The sequence below is a fragment of the Malus sylvestris genome, chromosome 17 (assembly GCF_916048215.2).
Source record: "Malus sylvestris chromosome 17, drMalSylv7.2, whole genome shotgun sequence".
Lineage (NCBI taxonomy): Eukaryota > Viridiplantae > Streptophyta > Magnoliopsida > Rosales > Rosaceae > Malus > Malus sylvestris.
Window position 1 is genome coordinate 26,052,786 of NC_062276.1, and position 19,249 is coordinate 26,072,034.

The 19,249-nt window shown below is 36.5% G+C and overlaps 2 protein-coding genes across 3 annotated transcripts; one reads left to right on the forward strand and one right to left on the reverse strand.

Moving 5' to 3' along the window:
• The first annotated feature begins 1,310 nt into the window (after positions 1–1,310).
• Positions 1,311–8,787, forward strand: LOC126611585 (uncharacterized). Of its 2 annotated transcripts, XM_050279891.1 has the most exons (11): positions 1,312–1,772; positions 2,256–2,324; positions 2,866–2,958; positions 4,011–4,129; positions 4,819–5,014; positions 5,737–5,912; positions 6,719–6,848; positions 7,033–7,193; positions 7,739–7,830; positions 7,958–8,054; positions 8,414–8,787. In XM_050279891.1, exons 1-11 carry the CDS (start codon positions 1,449–1,451, stop codon positions 8,457–8,459), a joined length of 1,503 nt encoding a protein of 500 aa, XP_050135848.1. In that variant the 5' UTR covers positions 1,312–1,448; the 3' UTR covers positions 8,460–8,787. The 2 variants fall into 2 exon arrangements, with proteins under 2 accessions (XP_050135849.1, XP_050135848.1); XM_050279892.1 differs by lacking the exon at positions 2,866–2,958 and having other exon boundaries at positions 1,311–1,772.
• Positions 8,788–9,593: 806 nt separating this feature from the next.
• LOC126611593 (uncharacterized) lies at positions 9,594–11,606 on the reverse strand. The gene is made up of 2 exons (XM_050279898.1): positions 11,299–11,606; positions 9,594–9,925 (listed from the first exon to the last, which is right to left on the reverse strand). Exons 1-2 carry the CDS (start codon positions 11,554–11,556, stop codon positions 9,734–9,736), a joined length of 450 nt encoding a protein of 149 aa, XP_050135855.1. The 5' UTR covers positions 11,557–11,606; the 3' UTR covers positions 9,594–9,733.
• Positions 11,607–19,249: the final 7,643 nt, after the last annotated feature.

A 19,249-nucleotide genomic window follows, 5' to 3' on the forward strand; every position in this document is an offset into this window, starting at 1 on the left:
TTGTAAAACGACCTTTGATTAATTTTCCCGTCTTGAAAACCGGTATAGTTTGAAACAAAGAAGTAACGCGTAACGCCTCGGATTCAGCGCAAACCGAGCCTGAACATGAGACACTCCGATTCACATTTAAGGGCTAAAAATGCATCTAATTCAAACTCTCCAAACTGGACGTTAACGCTTCCATTACCCCACTTCTTTTGTTTTACCTCAGAATACATACTGTAGTTATTAAAATTCCAGAACAACACATTGATTTGTACTGTGCTATTGTTAGATCGTTTGACTTGCACCACAAGTAAATCAAGCTTCTTATCAAGAGATTGTGCCATAGAGTGGTTAAGTCTATGTAACGTCATTTTTCTGTGCCTTGTAGCCAAGGACTTCATATATTTTCTTTGTGTTTTGCCAAGTGATAGCCACAAACTAATCAACGACGGACCTACGCTTTTGGTTATTGCTAGCCCATTGTGAGGTTAAGTCCACTCCCTCCCCGATAATATCATTTGTTAAAAAAAAAAAAAATACTAAGAGCATGTTTGGTACTCTACTTGAATCCAACTTTTTAAACTCAAAAACAATTTTCAAGTTTTAGGCCTTAAAAACTTGTTTGATATGATTATTTTCAAAAACTAAACGCAAGACTAACTAAAAAATATAGTCTATTATCTAAAAACATAAAAAATGAGTATTTAGAGTTTTTAAACTTAAACTTACTCATTTCTTTTCTCTCCCTCCTCTCCTCCCAGTCCAAATCTATCACTCTTTTCTTCTTTCTCTCCTCCTTTTATTTACCTTGTCTCTCCTCCAATCCGTTCGCTTCATTATCTCGGTTATTTCTCCCACTCTTCTTCCTCTCTATCTAGTCCGATTCTCTCTCTTCTTTCTCTTTCCTTCAATCATCTCTTACTTTATTTCCTCCTCTCTCATGCGACATCCTCTTTTTAGATCTCTTTATCTAGTTTAAGTCGTAAGATTTAAAATTTTTAAATCGCAAACCAATCAAGTTTTTGAATCTTAAAGAAAATTGTGTTTCAAAAAATGTTTTGAGAAATGATAAAAAATTTCAAATTTTAAGATATCTCTTTATGTCACTCTTCTTTCATGTTAAAAAAAAAAATTGCTCAAACAAAACTCGAGTGGGCATGTATTGGTATATACATATATACATACATACAGACACACACACACACACACATATATATATATATATTATCTTATTTTTTATTTTTTGTAGTTTGCACTATTTATTTTCTTCAATTTTCTTTGCAAAAGGGAGAAAAAAAGAATGAGAAGAAAAAGAAATTGAAGTGGGGAACTCACACACCACATAATATCCGTAAGTACACCAAAGACGCTGCCAATCGCACCAACACTCAATCTCGCTAGTCAGCCATGGACATTGCAGCACCCACGTTCCCTTCGTCCCACAACTGATTCGCCTACCTCCAATGGCGGCCGCAGCTCTCTCCCTCCTCCCCTCCTCCTCTCCCCACCTTCTCTTCCCGCCCTCTTCTTCCTCCTCCTCCGCCTCCTCCTCTTCTTCTTTGTTTGTATCCGGTGGGACCCATTTGAGGACCCACAAGAGCTTCGTTTCTCTTAGTTCTTCTTGGCCGTCGTCATCTTCTTCGTCTACTTCTTCATGGAAATTCAGCCCGAAACGCAGCGTTGGGAGAGTGTTTGCTGCTTCTGGCGATTACTATGCCACTCTTGGGGTTCCCAAATCTGCCACCAGCAAGGAAATCAAAGCCGCTTATAGACGTTTGGCTCGCCAGGTAACTATTTTCACACACTGCTTGGTTTTTGGAGTAAATTTGTTTAAGTTACTTCGGAAATTGTAAAAACCTCAACTTTCAATTGTGGGTATTATGCAATTGTATGCATTTTCTCAGCAGCCAAACAACTGGTATCTTTCAAAGTTATAGTATAGTTTATATAGATTAAATGACACAAAATCCATGCTTTTGTTTTGGCATATTTTAAGGAACTTATCAGAACTTATGGCTTGCTTTTTAAGCATTTGTACGTACTTACTAAAATTTTGTTGATGCTTTAGTTTTATGTTAAAAGGAGAAAGCTTTACAAAAATTTGGATGCCACTGCAATTTCACTCGCGATACGATCAGAATCAGTTTTTATTGGAATTATGTTTGTGTCTATAGTTACTGTATTTTATCCATCTTGAATTAGTAATTAGCAATATATGTTTATAATATTTACGTAATTCTGACCTTCTTATGTATTATTATGCTCTCAAGTACCACCCTGACGTCAACAAGCAACCAGGAGCAACCGAAAAGTTTAAAGAGATCAGTGCTGCATATGAGGTATGAAACTTGCTTTTCTTTATCTCATCTATCCTAATGACATGCTTATCACATCTCTGTAGCAAGCAATGAACTTAGAATATATGATAGATTATATAGTTTTTGCTGTTCAGTTGAATCTTTTGAAAATCCAGTCGGTGCATTCTATCTGTATACTTGTGATAATCGTTGTTCAGTTATCTTTTATTGGCGTACATTGGTCACTGGAACAAGAAATGTGACTCTGAATCCGTGAGCAACAGTAATCCAAACTCACCTTAGTTATTTGTATTGGCACATTTGCTCATAATCTAACCAAGTATGACCTCCGTCTTTATCAGTGACATCACCAATAGTGCAACTGATTTTTTTTTTCTGGCTTTCCTTCATTTCCAGGGTTTTAAGCTTGAAACATGTATGATCTCTTGTAGTCTGCAATCATTTAACATTGGGATTTATGCTTTTTGTTTCCTTAGTCTCCAATGAAGCACATTATCTTGCTTATCTTTTGTTTTCACATTGTTAATATCGTCTGTTGAATTCTGAAGTACAACCTTGTCAGGTGCTATCAGATGATAAGAAGCGATCTTTATATGATCAATATGGTGAAGCAGGAGTTAAGAGTGCTGTAGGGGGAGGTTCAAGTGCCTATACGGTAGTGGATGCAGTCACATAAATTTTTTGCATGATAAATAAATAAATGTGAATTATGGCAGTCACTTGATGTATGTAGAAACTTGCATGCATGTCAATCATATCATTGCACACCATGCAGTGTCCAGTTGTTGGATGTATTTTGGGGCAACGTGGCCTCCATTTGGTCATTCTCCTTTCTGAAATTCAGGTCTTAAAATCACAGTAAACAATAACAGACATGCACTTGCACACACATATTTTAGAGATAATGAGAGGCCACTTTGCCCCAGATTCATAAAAAAAACAGAGAATATGTATCTACTAATTAACCTTGATATTCAAAAGTATATGCTACGTCCTCTGCAACATTCTTTATGTACATGTATTATTTAAAATGGTATATGCTACTATCTCTGCAACTTTCCTTATATAGCATATTTATTTGAGCAGACAATCCCAACCTACCGATCATTTTAGAGAAGTTATGGTACTTTTAGTTAATTGCTGCTTTGTTTATGTGACAAACCATGCCTGTGTGGTGTTTGCGTAGATTATTGGTCAATATTCTTTCTGGGTTTATATGTTCAGTTGTTGCCTTCTCTTGAACAGGTTGCAGAATGTATATATCTTAGTACCGTATATTGATCACCTGAATTGCATGCCTAGTTTCCTTTTCACTGTAATCAATGGGAGAGAACTTGTCATCCCAGTTTTTTTTTTTTTTTTTTGTGCGATATCCTATATTCTCATGACAATGTTTGTTTGTTGGAAAAGTTTCGCAATCAGAGCTGTTTCCCCGATTTTAATCTGAGTTCTTTGCTGAATGTTGAATTTAATTAAGTACTATGTTCTTATTCTTTCACATGGATACAAGATGTTTTTCCTTTTAACATTATTATTAGGTATCTGAGTAAACATGAATAAGCAAATATAGAGATGTGCAAGGTTTTCGTAATCGTTTTCTTAATGATAACATATATTAAAGCTTAAATTACTTGATTGTTGCTTGGTATTTTTTTTGCAGATGCTTATTAAAAGTTTAAATTACAAACTTTTACTCCTATTTTGCAGACAAATCCATTTGATTTATTTGAGACTTTTTTTGGGCCTAGTATGGGTGGATTCTCTGGTATGGATTCTGGTTTTGGAACGCGTCGTCGTAGCACTGTTACTAAGGGTGAAGACATCCGGTGAGTTATAATGTTGCAGACAATACACGTATTTTTTTTACTACCACCATTCTCTTCCTGCATACAACACTAATATTCACTTGATACTTAGGAAATCAGATTTATAACAACTTTCTGTACATATTGGTTAATTGTGTGGCCTGATTATGTCTGCTCCGATTTGCTACTTAGTAAGCAAGTTTTCTAATAAATTGTTAATTAGTTATAACACACATTCAACTCAGGATCAGGAGAGAGAAGATATCTTTTGTTCTTTACAATGAAAGTGGTTTATGATTATAAAATGATATCATATGGACATATTCTTACTGCAGCTCAATTCCTTTGCTCTTCATGTAAATGTCTGGGAATTTTATTTTCTTTGGTTTCGAGGATGTGCTTTGAGTAGCTTCAGTAATCAGTAGCACAGTTGTTTAGTGTCCTTTATTAAACTTATGTGATAAGCACAATTGTGCCTTACGAGTATATGATAAAGAATATTAGAGCCTCACTGCTACTTGATCACATTTATAATCTTTTACGACCACTTACTATTTTGAAAAAGTTGTTTTTCTCTACTGATTTGTGGTTGTTTTGTCTTCACTGTGTTAGAAAATTTCTTACTGTCCTATTGCTCAGTTATTGTTGTGATACAAAATGAATATACCGTTGACGGCTTTTTAGTTGACTCCTGGTCCAATTATGTTCAGCTATGACTTCACTTTAGAATTTTCTGAGGCTATATTTGGAGCGGAAAAAGAATTTGAACTTTCCCATCTGGAAACATGTGAAGTTTGTGCTGGAACTGGCGGTAAAGTAGGCTCTAAAATGCGGATTTGTTCTACTTGTGGTGGGAGGGGTCAAGTTATGAGAACAGAACAGACACCTTTTGGCCTGTTTTCCCAGGTAAGGGCTTCTGGTTTCTATTTCTATTGATTTCTTTTTGCACTTATCTGATATTTTGTGCATATTCGTATCAAATCAAAATCAGAAACATTTGTTTAGTGTGATTTCTCAAGGGTTATCTCCTAGTGTTTTAACCACTTAGTTGCCTATGGTTTAGAAATTTTTCCAGTTTTGCATTCAATCCAGTTTAAATTCTTTAATGACTGATTGCATCTCTAAAGAGTAGCTTGATTGTTGGTATTATTTTACAATAGAACTGGATAAATGTTTTTGCACTAGATAGCACCAACTGGCGATAAGACAAGAAAACATTGTTTGAGGTAAATTTGGATGTGATGAATACATCAGTAAGGAAAGGTATGGTTTACTCAGGTGGTATTCTGCACACGGGAAGGCCAAACGTTGAACGGTTTGTGGTAGTGAGAAATGAAATTATAGCCAATTCTTGACCTCGTAAATGGAACTGATTGCTCAAGTGGCCTCATTTAGTTCTACACGTTCATGAATGTAATAAATCTGCGATACATTTGATGTAGTTACATGTTAGGTTCGTTTTTAAGTTTATGTATTAGCTCTATGTGGAACTGATTGCTCAAGTCAGCAACTATTTGTGGCCACGGGATTATATTTAAGTTTATATTGCATCACTCGGGTATAAGCACCCTGTATTCTATGCAAAACTAGTTACATGATTATTTGAATTATCTTTTTGTTCATGTTAGGTTTCCGTATGTCCAAATTGTAGTGGAGATGGGGAAGTCATTTCTGAATACTGTCGGAAGTGCTCTGGTGAAGGACGTGTTCGTGTTAAGAAAAGTATTAAAGTTAAAGTTCCTCCTGGTGTTAGCACAGGAAGCATTCTGAGAGTTGCTGGAGAGGGAGATGCCGGGCCGAAAGGGTAGGTGGCTGAATTTCATTTTGTTTTTTACCATGCATTTTCAAGGTATTGTCTTTGTTTAACTGTAAGGTAGATATTCTGTAATATACGAATAGAAAAAGTATGAAGTTCTCCTTCATTCATGCTTTCAAGCATATACAAGGTGCATATTCAATGTTTTCAATTAAAAATTTGTTACAATTTATTTTTTTTGGTTGTGTCGATACAACATTAACTACTTTGTGGGAGCACTATAGATGCTACGAAGTTTATAGAAGGCTCACAAAAAGCATTACAACAGTAAAATCATGTGAAGATTCTCCTCTAAAACAAAAGTCATGTGAAGATGATTGAGACATTAAAGACCTATTCATCTTATTTGTACAGTTTTTTTCCCTTATGTTCTTTTCTTAGTCCTGTTTTTCAATCATAATTTATGTCATATGGACTTTGCATGTGTACTGTTTCAAATTTGGATATTGTTTCAAACCATTCTTTTGTTCGCTGCTTGTCATGTTGACCTCCGTACGTACTTTACGGAAAATTGAAGTCGTTGTGTTACCCAGTCCAATGTGTTGAGGATTTAGTATTCTTAAGTATTATAGCCTCCTGGATTCTGTCATTTATCTTAATGTACGCTCCAGCCACTCTGATAGAACATTAAATGTTTCTTCCTCTCCTTGAGAAAGTACTTTTTTGGGTGAAGAAAATTTATACTTAAAAAATTCACTAATTATTATTTGTGCACATAACTTCAGAGTGTAGATATATGCGTCATACTGTGATACAAATTTTATAACCAATTGCTGATCTTGTTATACCATCAGGGGCCCTCCCGGGGATCTTTATGTATATCTTGATGTTGAAGAAATAGAAGAAATTCAAAGAGATGGCATAAATCTCTCCTCAAAAGTTTCTATCAGCTATCTGGATGCAATATTGGGGGTTGCTGTTAAGGTATAGTTTGTTATTTTTATTCAGCATAACATTAGACAAACTCCTGCTTCCATTTAATTGTTATTTGTATCTCACAGAAAACATATCTCACAAGCCTTGGAGTAGTAGAAAACCTTAAATTATACTATTGTTTACGTGTATTTTTTTCATGACCGATCTATTGAATTTCTGGCATCTGAAATAGGTCAACACAGTTGAAGGGGTTACCACACTACAAATCCCACCAGGCACCCAACCTGGGGATATTCTTGTCCTGGCAAAAAAGGGAGTGCCTAAGCTGAACAAACCATCAATACGTGGCGACCACATATTTACAATTAAAGTAACAATACCAAATCGTATCAGGTATACATTTTTCTCTTTTTCTTTCTATTTTCATTGTTACTGGGTAGCTGTAGCGGATTTGCCACAAATTCATCTCCCTGTATTGTTGCGACTTAAATGTATTGTTACAGACTTCAAATACTCAAAAGTTTTGGTGAATGCTTTTTGGCAATATGTCAGCTCTTCTAGTGGTAGAACATCCATGAGAAATTAGAAAGACACGAATATCATTAAGAGACACAATATAAAAGAAACATGAATACGATAGTAGCTTGTAAATATATTAAATGACTTAACTTGGAAAGTAAAAAGGAAATGTTAAAAGGTGGATGAACACTACTGGGAAGGTTGTCAGCTATCATCATTCGGTACATGTGGTGCTGTGGAAGCACACTCGTGAAGACAGAAACGAGTATTGGTTGGAGAGAAGGGGCATGGTTGTTTGCTCGATTCACAAATAATAAACATCGAAGAGATCTTTAAGCTTCTATTTTCTTGTATACATGCATTCTCTAAAGAATGGGAGTTTTTTTAAATATTAACCGACATTTTTCATTCATTTATAGTTCCAAGGAGCGTGAATTGCTGGAAGAACTTGCTTCACTGAGTAATACTACTGCCACACGTTCACGTACTCGCCCTAAAGTGCCGCCAGCTAGTAAGTAATCGCTTTGTCATTTGAGGATGTTTTCTTTGCTTGCGCATGTTACAAACACTTTAGTTTCAGGTTCAGTGTACAGATTTATGATTTATCTGACTTGACTTTGATGCTTTTGCTTCTGCAGCAACTAGTACGGAAACTGAGGTGGGAGCGGTTGGGGAGAAAACAGAGGAAGGAGGAGATCAAGATGACCCATGGAAGAAGTTAAAAGACTTTGCAGGGTAAATCTCTCTCTGTCTCTCTCTCTTTCTCTCTCTCTCACACACACAATGATATCTTTCACGCACTGAGTATTTATGCAACTTAACTGCGGTCACTAATTACCGAGTGAAAATTCTACATCTGTTTCTAAAAAGTATAAAAAGATATGGAAAAGGCGGTTGATATTAATTTCCTGGAGGTACTCTGTTATGTGTGGCATATCCAGATATGTATAAGCTCATGAGATGCTTTTTTTTTTTGTGTAAATTAATAGTCGCTTCAGATGTATATTTTCTGTCGTATTTGCTTTTATCTTCTCTTCATTAAAGCACTCATCATCTGCACAACAACTGACCAAAAGAGTTTGTCGAATTTGCAGGTCTGTTGCAAATGGTGCCCTAAAATGGCTGAGAGACAACCTCTAGTCTGGTGTGTTTATGAAGTTTCCTCCAAATTTGCCCAAATATTCGGCTATATATATTTTTCTTCCTCCCAGAAGGGGTACTGGACGAGGCCGTGCAGCCAAAATGTCTCCACTGTTTTACAGAAATTAACTTGCCAGCGTTGCAGTGAAGATCTTGAATTGTGCGGTAGGCGACATTGTTTTTATTTGTTGCATTTTACATTTGTCAAATAATATACAAAATCAGCTGCTGCGTCTGCGTGCATGAACTGATTTGTATCATCTAGCAGGCTAGAGGGGCATCAAATTCTTGTCAATGAAACTTAATTTCAGACTCAACTTTTCTTGAATTTCATGTTTTTTTTGGTCAATGAATTTCTTTCACGGTTATTGTTTGTCAACAGTATTTACCATCGGTCGGTGATGTTTACAAATACGTATAATTTGGTTGTGAGGAAGTACTGATGATTTTCCGAATCATGCGACGTAGTCTCATAGGTTTTCGTCACTCCTTTGCTTCTGTGTCTTGGTTCACAGATTTCGCACCTATGACAAAAGCTTCTTTGGTCCATTCTCTTCTCCGCGTCATCTCAAGCTTAGGCGCTCGAGTGCTTCCGTGGTCGTTGCCCTAGGCGGCACTTTGTTTTGTAGTTCCTCTTCCAAAAATCAGATCAGAACCTTGATTGTACTAAGATACAGGCGAAAAAGTAAAAGGAAAACTAACGAAAAGTCTAAAAAAAACTCTTCTTTTAACGAAAATCCCTTTTTAAAGGTATAGTGAATAGTGCCATTTAAAGGTAAAAATATAGCTTTTCGTTAAAAATGAACAATACCGGGAGTGTTTTGTTAAAACTCCCAAAAGTAAAACAGAACCGATGGAATTGCAAAAGATCGATCTAAACGATCTAAGACGACTTTCCCTACACTACTTGATACTTAAGAAACCTAAAATTACAAAGAAATGTAAACATCTTAAGTTTAGCAAGTTTAACTCTTCCATTTGATTGATCATACTAGTCAGGTCATGTCGATCATGCCCTACCCTAACAAGCTGATCGACATGACCTGACAAGCTGATCTCGATGAAAGCGCTGAAGCTTGGAAATCAAGGTAGAAAAAATTAATAAAAGAACAAAGTACAGAATAGAGCCGGGAATCGAGGAGAAAATTGACATGTATACAACAGATACAGGCATCGAGGAAGTACACAATAGAGACGGATTTGCTCCGATAACATTAAAAAATAATAAGAATGTACCACGACTAGGATCTGTGCTAAATTGATGAACTACATTCCTAGCTTCGGCCCTCCGCACGGCTTTGCTTGATCAAAAGCAAAACAGCTACAACAATAGGCATGAATATCATGATAAGAGCCTGGACGATATTGGGTCTAGTTATCTCAGGCAAAACTATGCTTCCGTACTTTATTACCGCTGCAGCCACAAGGGAACCGGCTACCACCTTCCCCAGATATTCCAAATCGTCCTGTTTACACAAAAGGAAACATTTACAATTCAGAATATTCTCAAATCATTTGTATGTTTCGAGACCACAGAATTTCATAGATAACAGAAGACATAAGGCATCTTTTAAGTTTCAGGTTTTCTGATTAGTTAGAACTGGAAGCAATTTTTAGCAGATTTATGATAACTTCTTTACACATAAATCACGTTCTCTTGTTGGCCGCTGATATTCCATCTTTTCCCTTCGTTTTGGCAACCAGACTAAATCCTTGATGCCACGACGCCAACTGTGACCATGGTATTAGATCGAAATGCAGCTTAGTTTCTGTTCTATTTTTCAGAAGACATATTAAGCAACCCTATTCTTCAAAAATGAAAAACAATCAAAACTACTAAGGATGTCGCTTTCTTCACTCTATTTTCCCTGGTATGAGATACCTACTCAAAATGTACTACGACAATTCAAACATGTAAGATAGGTTTGTCGAAAATACTTCTCTAGAACTGTGTAAACAACTGAACACAAACTAGTGAATTTGAAATCATTCATGAAAGAGAACAAACTTACGCTTATAAACAACATAATCTTGACACTCTGATTGTTTATGTTTAGATAAGCAAGCAAAATAGAACAGGGCTGATCAGAAAAAAAAACTCGCAAGAAAGTGAAATCCCCAGAGGAAAACAAATTCATGTCCATAATGCTAACAAAGCCATCATACATTTTAATTGAGCCTAAAACTCTACTGGACGGTGGACATAGATTTCTCATGCACATACTGACGCTTGCATCTCTTTTCAAACTATTTGAGTGAATTACCAAAGAAAATAAATGCCGAATCTGGAGAATTCATATTCAACATTCAACCCACTAATCATATCGACATTTGACTGAAATGCTTGTGTGAAAATGTTTTTGGGTTTCAAAAGCACTTCAAGTGCTTTTTGGGGGAAGCACTAGTTACATGCTTCTTGCAGGAAGCACTTCGAGTGCTTTTCAGAATTCACTTGTATTTTTAGTAAGGATTAGTTTCAAAAGCATTTTTATCAAAAGCGCTTCCAGTCATTTGAAAAGCACTTCCAAACACACCCTTCTACTACCTAGTGATAATCTGCTTATACCAAATGACCAAACTTGTTTTCTATCTCAGAAATTAACTCGTTAATTCCCCTGCAGAACCTAGCTTGTAATAGTGCAATATTTAAATTAAAAAACCCAGAAATTATTAAACCATCAAAATTCAATAGATTTTCGGACGTTTGTATATAGGGCAGAGTTTCTAATCTGTCTAAAACAACAGTAAGATGTACCAATTTACCTTCAATTTGGAGCCTCAATATTTACTCGCAGTAGCCAAAATTAATCAAAAAAGGAAAAGGGGTAAATGGATATACCTCAGAGATCAAACCGCTGCCATTGTTACCCACGTTTGAATTCACTTCTTCTTCCTCACCTCCTCTTTGAGGGTCAAGAGCTCGGATAGGGAAATACCCCTTTACCCTTGTGGAAGATAAGCAATTGGGGAAGTGGATGGCAAATTTCGTGTAACTCGTGAACTTCTGTGCGGGCCGTAGCCGCCGTTGATCAGACCCGGACGAGTATCGGAGGCTGGAGGCTCCTGTCACCGTAGCTGAGGCAGTTGCCACCACCATTTCTATGTGGCTGACACTTGGACTTAATAAGTGTATGTCACTCCATTCATTGCCTAAGTTTTTAATTTATCCACATGTGTGCCTTGAATTTGTTTCATTTTTTCAGTAAATTTAAATTATCATTTGATACTTTTATGGTTTGCTTATCTTTTTTAATCTCTTTCCTTGATAAAATTTTGGTTAAACTTGTATTGAAAAAAATTAATTATACTTAGCATTAGTATTATTATCATATGAATTTGAAGTAAATTATAGCAATAGTCCCTTAATTTTAACTCAATTAGAGTAATGATCCCTCAACTAAAAATTCATTAGCAGTGATCTCTCAACTCATCAAACCGTGCAACTATGATCCACCAACTAAAAATTCATTACCGTTGACCCTCAACTTTGATCCAACTGGATAAATGATCCCTCAACTTTAACTCAATTGGAGCAATGATCCATTAACTTTAATCCAATGGTAGCAAGGGTTATTCCAACATAACTTTTGACAAAATTCTAATGAAGTTGACGATAAAGATCATAGCTACACATTTTGATGAGTTGAGGGACCCTAATTGTAGCAGTGGTCCTTTCAAAGTAACTCATTGTAGACAAAATTATGACGAAGTTGACGAAAATGACTATAGCTACACATTTTGATGAGTTGAGGGACCAATGGTAATGGATTTTTAGTTGAGGGTCATTGTTCTAATTTGATTAAAGTTGAGGGACCATTGCTACAATTTACTATATGAATTTGTAATGATAAATCAATTAGTTCATAAATATTATGTTGATGAACAAAACCGGAGGTCTTGGTACAACGTAAATCCGACCGTGAATCTGCAAGTAATGTAAATAACATAAGATGTATCGTGGTTCACCCCAAGGTTTGGGCTACGTCCACACTGGTTATGTATTTATCTGAGGAAGAGAGAGCTTTGAGAGTGAGAGCCTTGAGAGGATAAGGAGCCTTAGGAATTGGCCTCCCCTAATTGTGAGGGTGAGGGGTCCTTTTATAGAATAAAGACTCCTCACTTATTACATATTTGCCCTTTCCTTTATCACATAATTACATTTAAGTCACCCGAGTATTTATACGAGATCTAAATATGAGGTCCTAAATATGGTATAAACATATTACATTTATAATCTTCTTTGTAATTGAAAGGCTTTTTAGTCAAAATGGTCATTAAGATTTGTATAACTCCTCACTTTGGTCTCTAAAGTGGTCTCTAAGTTTGTCCACCATTAATCATTTTTGTCATTCCATGAAAAATCTCTATTAAATAAAAATAAAATGATAAAAATACCCTCAAATTTTTTTTTTCAAATCATTTTGGATTTAACATAATTTTCACGGAATAACCAAAGTGATTACTAGTGGACAAACTCAAAAACTACTTATATTGAATTCAAATCTCAGAAAGCAAAATGATGAGTTATTCTCCATGACCATTTTGGTTAAAAAGCTTAATTGTTATTCATGTGTAAGATTCTACATATTAACGTTAGGTTGACCGTCCTTATTGAAAATTCTAGCTCCCTCTCGCCATTAGGATCAAATAACCACGTTAATACAAATTTGCCTATGTACTTATAGCACTAAAAAACTTCAATGGCCACATGGCAAATTGTTGCCGTGAATTCCACATCTACTATAATATTCCTGAGAATATTGCATTTCAAAGCAACCATATCCATGTGGAAGCCATTTTTATGTCCTCATTTTGTGGAAATCAATCCTAATTCAAGTATTTGATGGCCTCCAAGTTCAAGTGCTGGAACCAAGGCATGCAATTTTATTGTGACAACCCGTCCCAAATCTTACGTTTTTACAAAATTTAAAAGTGTGATTTTACAAAAATCCCTTAGAGGCGAAGGTATTGATTTTCGTGGATCAGCATATAATGATGTGTATGACTTAATCCTTTAACGTTTTCCTGAAACACTCGAGAAGTATTTTTGGTTTAAGTCACTATTTATATATTTTTATATATTTTTATAATGTTTATAATTATATTTTTTCATATTAAGTTATTTGAAAAGAGGAAAAAGAAAGAAAGAAAAGAAGAAGGAAACGGGAAGAGATGAAAGAAGAAAGGGGATTGGGCAAGAACGCCCAATCAGAAAGAGAGGGACATAAGGAACGAATTGGAGGAGGAGGGAGGAAAGTCTGCCCAATGAGAAGAGAGGAAAGGATGGGAAATGAGAAAGGAGAAAGGGAGAGGATCGGCCAAATCCCTTGAACCCGCACCCAACCCGGTTTCGAAACTGGTGGAATTCTGACATTTCCGAGCCGTTTTTCAAGCAATATTCACCCCATTTCCACCTGCAATCATCACCATACCTCTTCCCCTTCATTCTTCTATCAAGATTCGATGGAAATTGGGTCAAATCCGTGACATTTGACGATCGTGACACTAACGGGTTTTGTGTCAATTCTCCCATTTCTGAAGCAATTTCTTCCAATTTCCACCACCAATAGACTTCACTTGAGGCCTAGAACAATGCCCAATCATTGGTTGGAACGTCGAAGTCGAATTGGGGACGAATCAAGAACACCAATTTCTAGGGTTCCTAGCGGATTCGAGGCAAATTGGAGCATTTCCAGGCTAAATTGGCCTTGGTCACAAGTATAAAAGTTACTCTACTCATTGAGATCTTCATTTTTGTAATTTTTGGTAATTTTTAGAAATAGTTGAGTTTTCCGGCGAGCCGGGGCGGCTGGTGCGACGGCGCGTGGCTAGGGGACCATCGATGTTATTTTTAGGCTAATTTGATGCCTTGAGTTCAGTTTTGGTAGTTGTATGACGTAGGTTGATTGTTGGAATCTAAACTCTCTATGTTACGTTAATAGGTCATTACATGAATCGACGATCCGACCGTTGGATCATCACCAAACTTTAGTATGTTATAGTACATAATATTTGAGGATCATAGGAACTTACGGATTAGGAATTCGACGTACGGATCTTCTCGAATTGGATTTGTAAGTTTATAAAATAAATGTTAACCGCCACTTAGTTTTGGGCAATTGACGGAAATCCGACCGTTGGATCGTAATGAAATTTTAGTATGTTATTCTAGAAGTATAATGTGGATTTTTGGAAGTTACGGATTGGAAATCTGATGTGCGGATCTTCCACAGGGTTGTGGACCCAACCGTCGATCTTTGACCGACGGTTGACTCTTGGTCAATAGGTCTCAAATTATTCTTGAAGGTCTTTGAGGATATGTTTTATGTAAATTATATATTTTATCGGTTAGAACTCTGAGATGTGATTCGATAATTGGTTATAGGCGACGATGGTTCGTGATGTCTCGATATGCATGCTAGGGAATTGTAGCGTGGACATCAGGTGAGTGGGTTTTTCCCCTTCTACTGTATATATATATATATACACACACACATATACGATTGACAATTCCATAAATGTTTATAAATTGATTATTGCTTATGATTACTATGAATGCTTTGAATAATTATTGTGAACTACAAATGGCTTGATCCCTGCTTAGGGTACGTAGGCAGTCTAACGAGATGTTAGATGTAGCCATATAATAAATGAGAACGAATAATCGAGACAATAGTCTAGTTTGGGAAATTGAGTAGTTTGAGGGACATTGGTAGGAAGATTATAAGATTTGACCCTATGCTTTAGTGGTTAAATGTCAATCATAAATCATTGGGTGAATAATCAAGAAATTGAAGTAAGGAAAGGGAATTAATTGATAGTTAATTTAACTAGTGCTTAATTAGGCTTATCATTGATGATTACTCTTAAAAGTAAATAGTTTGGGAATGGGGCATTACAGTTTATGCATTCTAGACCATTTGTTTATATGTTTATATATCTGGAAATATTATGATATGGTTAAAGTTCAGACTTACATCTTGGTATATCTATATGTATATTCCTTGCTCATAATTATTGTGAACGCTCTGAAATGCAAAGGTGAACGCAGGACACACAAGTAAGTTCAGGTAAGTTCAAGTAAGTATACGATATTAGTTGAATGGATGGGCTTATGGTACGACTACACTTATGTTTTAAGCAACTCCGACACTGTTGTACAGGTTGCAATAGTAGGCAACTTTGGCATTGTCGTACAAGTTGTTTATAAGTCGTACATGTCGTATTAGATGCATTTAGAACTCATAAACCTGCACCCTGGGTGATTGTGATTTAACCAGAGATATGGTACAAGCCTATTTATGATGTCACATCCCGCACCCTATGCTCACATTAGATCCAATTTAGGTGCATAATCTTGTCGTATAGACCACCATAGGTGGTTCCGACTCGTAGGTGACTAGCGATTTATCGCATAGCTATCATAAGTGCATAACATTGAGCATAACTATATTACACCCAGTCCTGTCGTACAAACCACTACAGTGGTTCTGACTCGTATGCAGGCATTGTGTCGTACAGGTCACTAGAGGTGACTCCGACTTATATGCTAGCAATGATGAATGAGATATACGAGGAGATATAAATAAAGTCGTACATGTCACTAGAGGTGACTCCGACTTATGAGCTAGCATATGTGATGAATATATGATGAGCTAGTATATGTGATGAGATATGGGTAAGTCATACAGGTCACCATAGGTGACCTCGACTTGCGTACTAGTATGAGTTATTAATCGCATGACAACTTGATATTGCTGACGAGATGCTGTCTTGTGGTATATTTATGATATTTTCTGGGAATTATACATGTGTTGTAGTAGATGATTATCATGTTTTATATGGTTTCTATTAAAATCTTACTTACAGTGTCACTCACCCTTGTCTTGTCTTCACCTTCCAGGTTTTATTAGCTGAGTTTTCTTATCGTCGAAGATTCGGGGCGATTCTTAGTATCAGAGACTATTTCGAGGGTACGATTCTTAATTCATTCTTCTGTACTTATTTATACTCTAACGTCACGTGTAAAGTGGGTTTATTCCCGCTCACCAGTGCACTCTGGTATTTAGGTACTTTTAGGTTTAAATTTATTCACATTTTTCCACATCATCACACTTTATGGCTTCGTCACCTTCCAGGTGTCGATCATCACAACTCGATTCAAAGTCTTAGTGGACATTCCGGGTCAGGGTGTATCATTTATAGCCACATCTTTATTTTGGATAAAATTACCTTGATCTTCGGTCGACTGATTCTATTGCCATTTTATTTTAGTCGGTCTCGAAAACGTACTATTTATTCAAATTGAATGTGTTTTTCGGTCGGCTGATTCTACGGCAATCAATCATCTTTATCTTTCCACCAAAACTTGCATCTCACTGACCAGATCCTTATCCTTATCCAAACACATGTAATTGATTTCTTCATGATTGGGTGGATTTCAAATCTTTTGGTTAATTGCGACAAAAAAGAGTCTTATTAACTTAAAGGAATCAAATTAGGATTTGATGGTATTTTAATAGATTTTAAAATCATAATGTAGTCAATAGAAGTTGAAAGGTGGATTTTAAAGTCATGGTATAGTCAAATTAGGATTCAAGAGGATTTAAAGAATACATCCAAATCCATGGTAGTCAATTAAAATTTTAAAAAGTCTATACAAATCTAAGTGTAGTGAGGTTTGCCAAAGATTTGCTAGGAATTTTGTGGATGAAGGATTTTGATGGAATTGAGGGTAGGTGGTATAAGTGTAGTGGGAATGTCAAAGATTTGCTAGGATTTGTGTGGATGAAGGATTTTGATGCAAGGCCTATCCTTATTTTGGGCTCTAGGTGGTGGATTGGAGGTGGTGAATTTGTTGTGATTCGGGATGACCGCTGGCTCCCCACTCCATCAAGGTTTTGGGTTTTCTCTCCCAAGCCTCCCGACTATGAGTTTAGTTTCATCTCACCTAATTTACGTTGCTGGAATTTACCCTTGATGCAGGAATGTATTTTTGCTAAGCATGTTTGGTTTGTCTCCCCCATTAGTCTTCCTCCTTGTACAATTCCATCCTCCTCTATGCTGGAATGGATGTCTCTTTGGGCTACTGATCTCAACATCTCAAACTTTACTATCTGCTTGATGATCATTTGGGCAATTTGGGAAGCGAGAAATAATCAGCTCTGGAATGACATCTTGGAGCCTTCCGACATCATCTCGGCGAGATGTATTTCCTGGTGGCTGGAGTTCAATAAGGTGTCATTTCCTGTAAAGTCGAATTGCAGCACTCCTTATCTGCCTTATTGGACTCCTTCTCCGTCGAGTTTTCTGAAGATGAATGTTGACGGTGCTTAGAATGACGCCTCCAAAAAGGGAGGGGTGGTATGATTATTCAGAATGACCAAGGGGATTTTGTGGTTGTAGCTGTCTCAAAGGTATATTTTATTACCTCTCAAGTGCTGGTGGAGGCGGTGGCTACAAGATTTGGATTTTACTGGAGATGCAAATGGGTCTTTAAAACATTATTCAAGCGGCTCGATCCAGATTGTGGCTGCCCTTCATGACTCTTCTCAATGTTTATCCGATGTAGGAATTATCATTGAAGATCTGAAGGTGCTCATGTCTACAATCACTAAAGTTCATCATACCCATATCCATCGTCATGCAAACAATGCTTAGCACAATTTGCTCTTTTGAATGGCTCAAATTGTAATTGGTTCGAGAAACCCCTGATATTATGTTTAATGTATTGTTTAAGGAGTCTATCTTGCAATTGGTTTGATTGTAACCACTTTTTCTATGAATGAAGCTATCGATGTTTTATAAAAAATAATAAAATAAATAAATAAATAAATAAATCCAACCCTCCCTCCTTTGATTTATTTTCCCATCAGACCTTAGAAATGAATTATCTTAACATGAATTGTCCATACAAATCCAAAGAAATCTATAATGGTAATTCATATAAACCTTCTAAAATTCATATAGAATTGTAGAATCTATTAAAATCCTTCAAAATCTATCACTTAACAAAGTCTATTAAAATTCTGTGAAATCCAAATTGATTACACCTCCTTAGCATCCTCTGACGACGTGGTTATCTTCCCAATTGCAGTCACGTACCAAGTTGGACTTCCCATCTTTATCCCATGCAATCGGGAGAGCAATTACTTTAGTCTAAAGTAAGGATTGCAATTGCAATATTCAAATGAACAATGTTTAGATCCGGATTTTAGTTTAATTACAACCATGCCATCGCTCTTTGTGTTGGTTTTAGCTAAGAAGTTCAGCCCTCAGTCAGACCCAAATGATTAATTACAGTTCTGCCTATCAAAGATTACAATCCTATAGTGGGGATGGTGTATTAGGAAGGGCAATTTTGTCCTTTCGATTTTGGGTTAAATAAGGGGTAACCGGGTAGGTTTTCATTTTCATTTGATGTCGTTCAATGATGGTTTCAGGGATGGAGGGTCAAAGAGAGAGAGAGAAATGGCGATGGAAATAGAGCGAGGGGGAGGGGTAGGGGTCTCGACACTGTTGCTACAGATGGATTTTACAAGTGGGAGCATGGGTATGGTTAGAGAAGACCATATGGGTCGTTGGGATTTCAGGGAAAGGGGTAGAGGTCATGAACAGATGCTACTGAGAGTGGTGTGTGCCGGATCTTGCGCTGCATGCTTAAAATCCAAAGATAAGTTCGTTTTTTTTAATTGGATTCTTTAATATTAGCTTAGATTTTTTAAATTTTTAGTATGTTAGGTCCAATTTTGGGGGATTTATGTCACATCGAAGTCCGCATAGTAAGATAC

Excerpts from the sequence above, each read along its gene's own strand:
- LOC126611585 (XM_050279891.1), top strand. The coding sequence starts at position 1,449 with ATGGCGGCCGCAGCTCTCTCCCTCCTCCCCTCCTCCTCTCCCCACCTT. Across the intron at positions 2,325-2,865 it reads AGATCAGTGCTGCATATGAG|GTGCTATCAGATGATAAGAA; the intron begins GTATGAAACTTG and ends CAACCTTGTCAG. Across the intron at positions 5,015-5,736 it reads CTTTTGGCCTGTTTTCCCAG|GTTTCCGTATGTCCAAATTG; the intron begins GTAAGGGCTTCT and ends TGTTCATGTTAG.
- LOC126611593 (XM_050279898.1), bottom strand. The coding sequence starts at position 11,556 with ATGGTGGTGGCAACTGCCTCAGCTACGGTGACAGGAGCCTCCAGCCTC. Across the intron at positions 9,926-11,298 it reads GCAGCGGTTTGATCTCTGAG|GACGATTTGGAATATCTGGG; the intron begins GTATATCCATTT and ends TTGTGTAAACAG.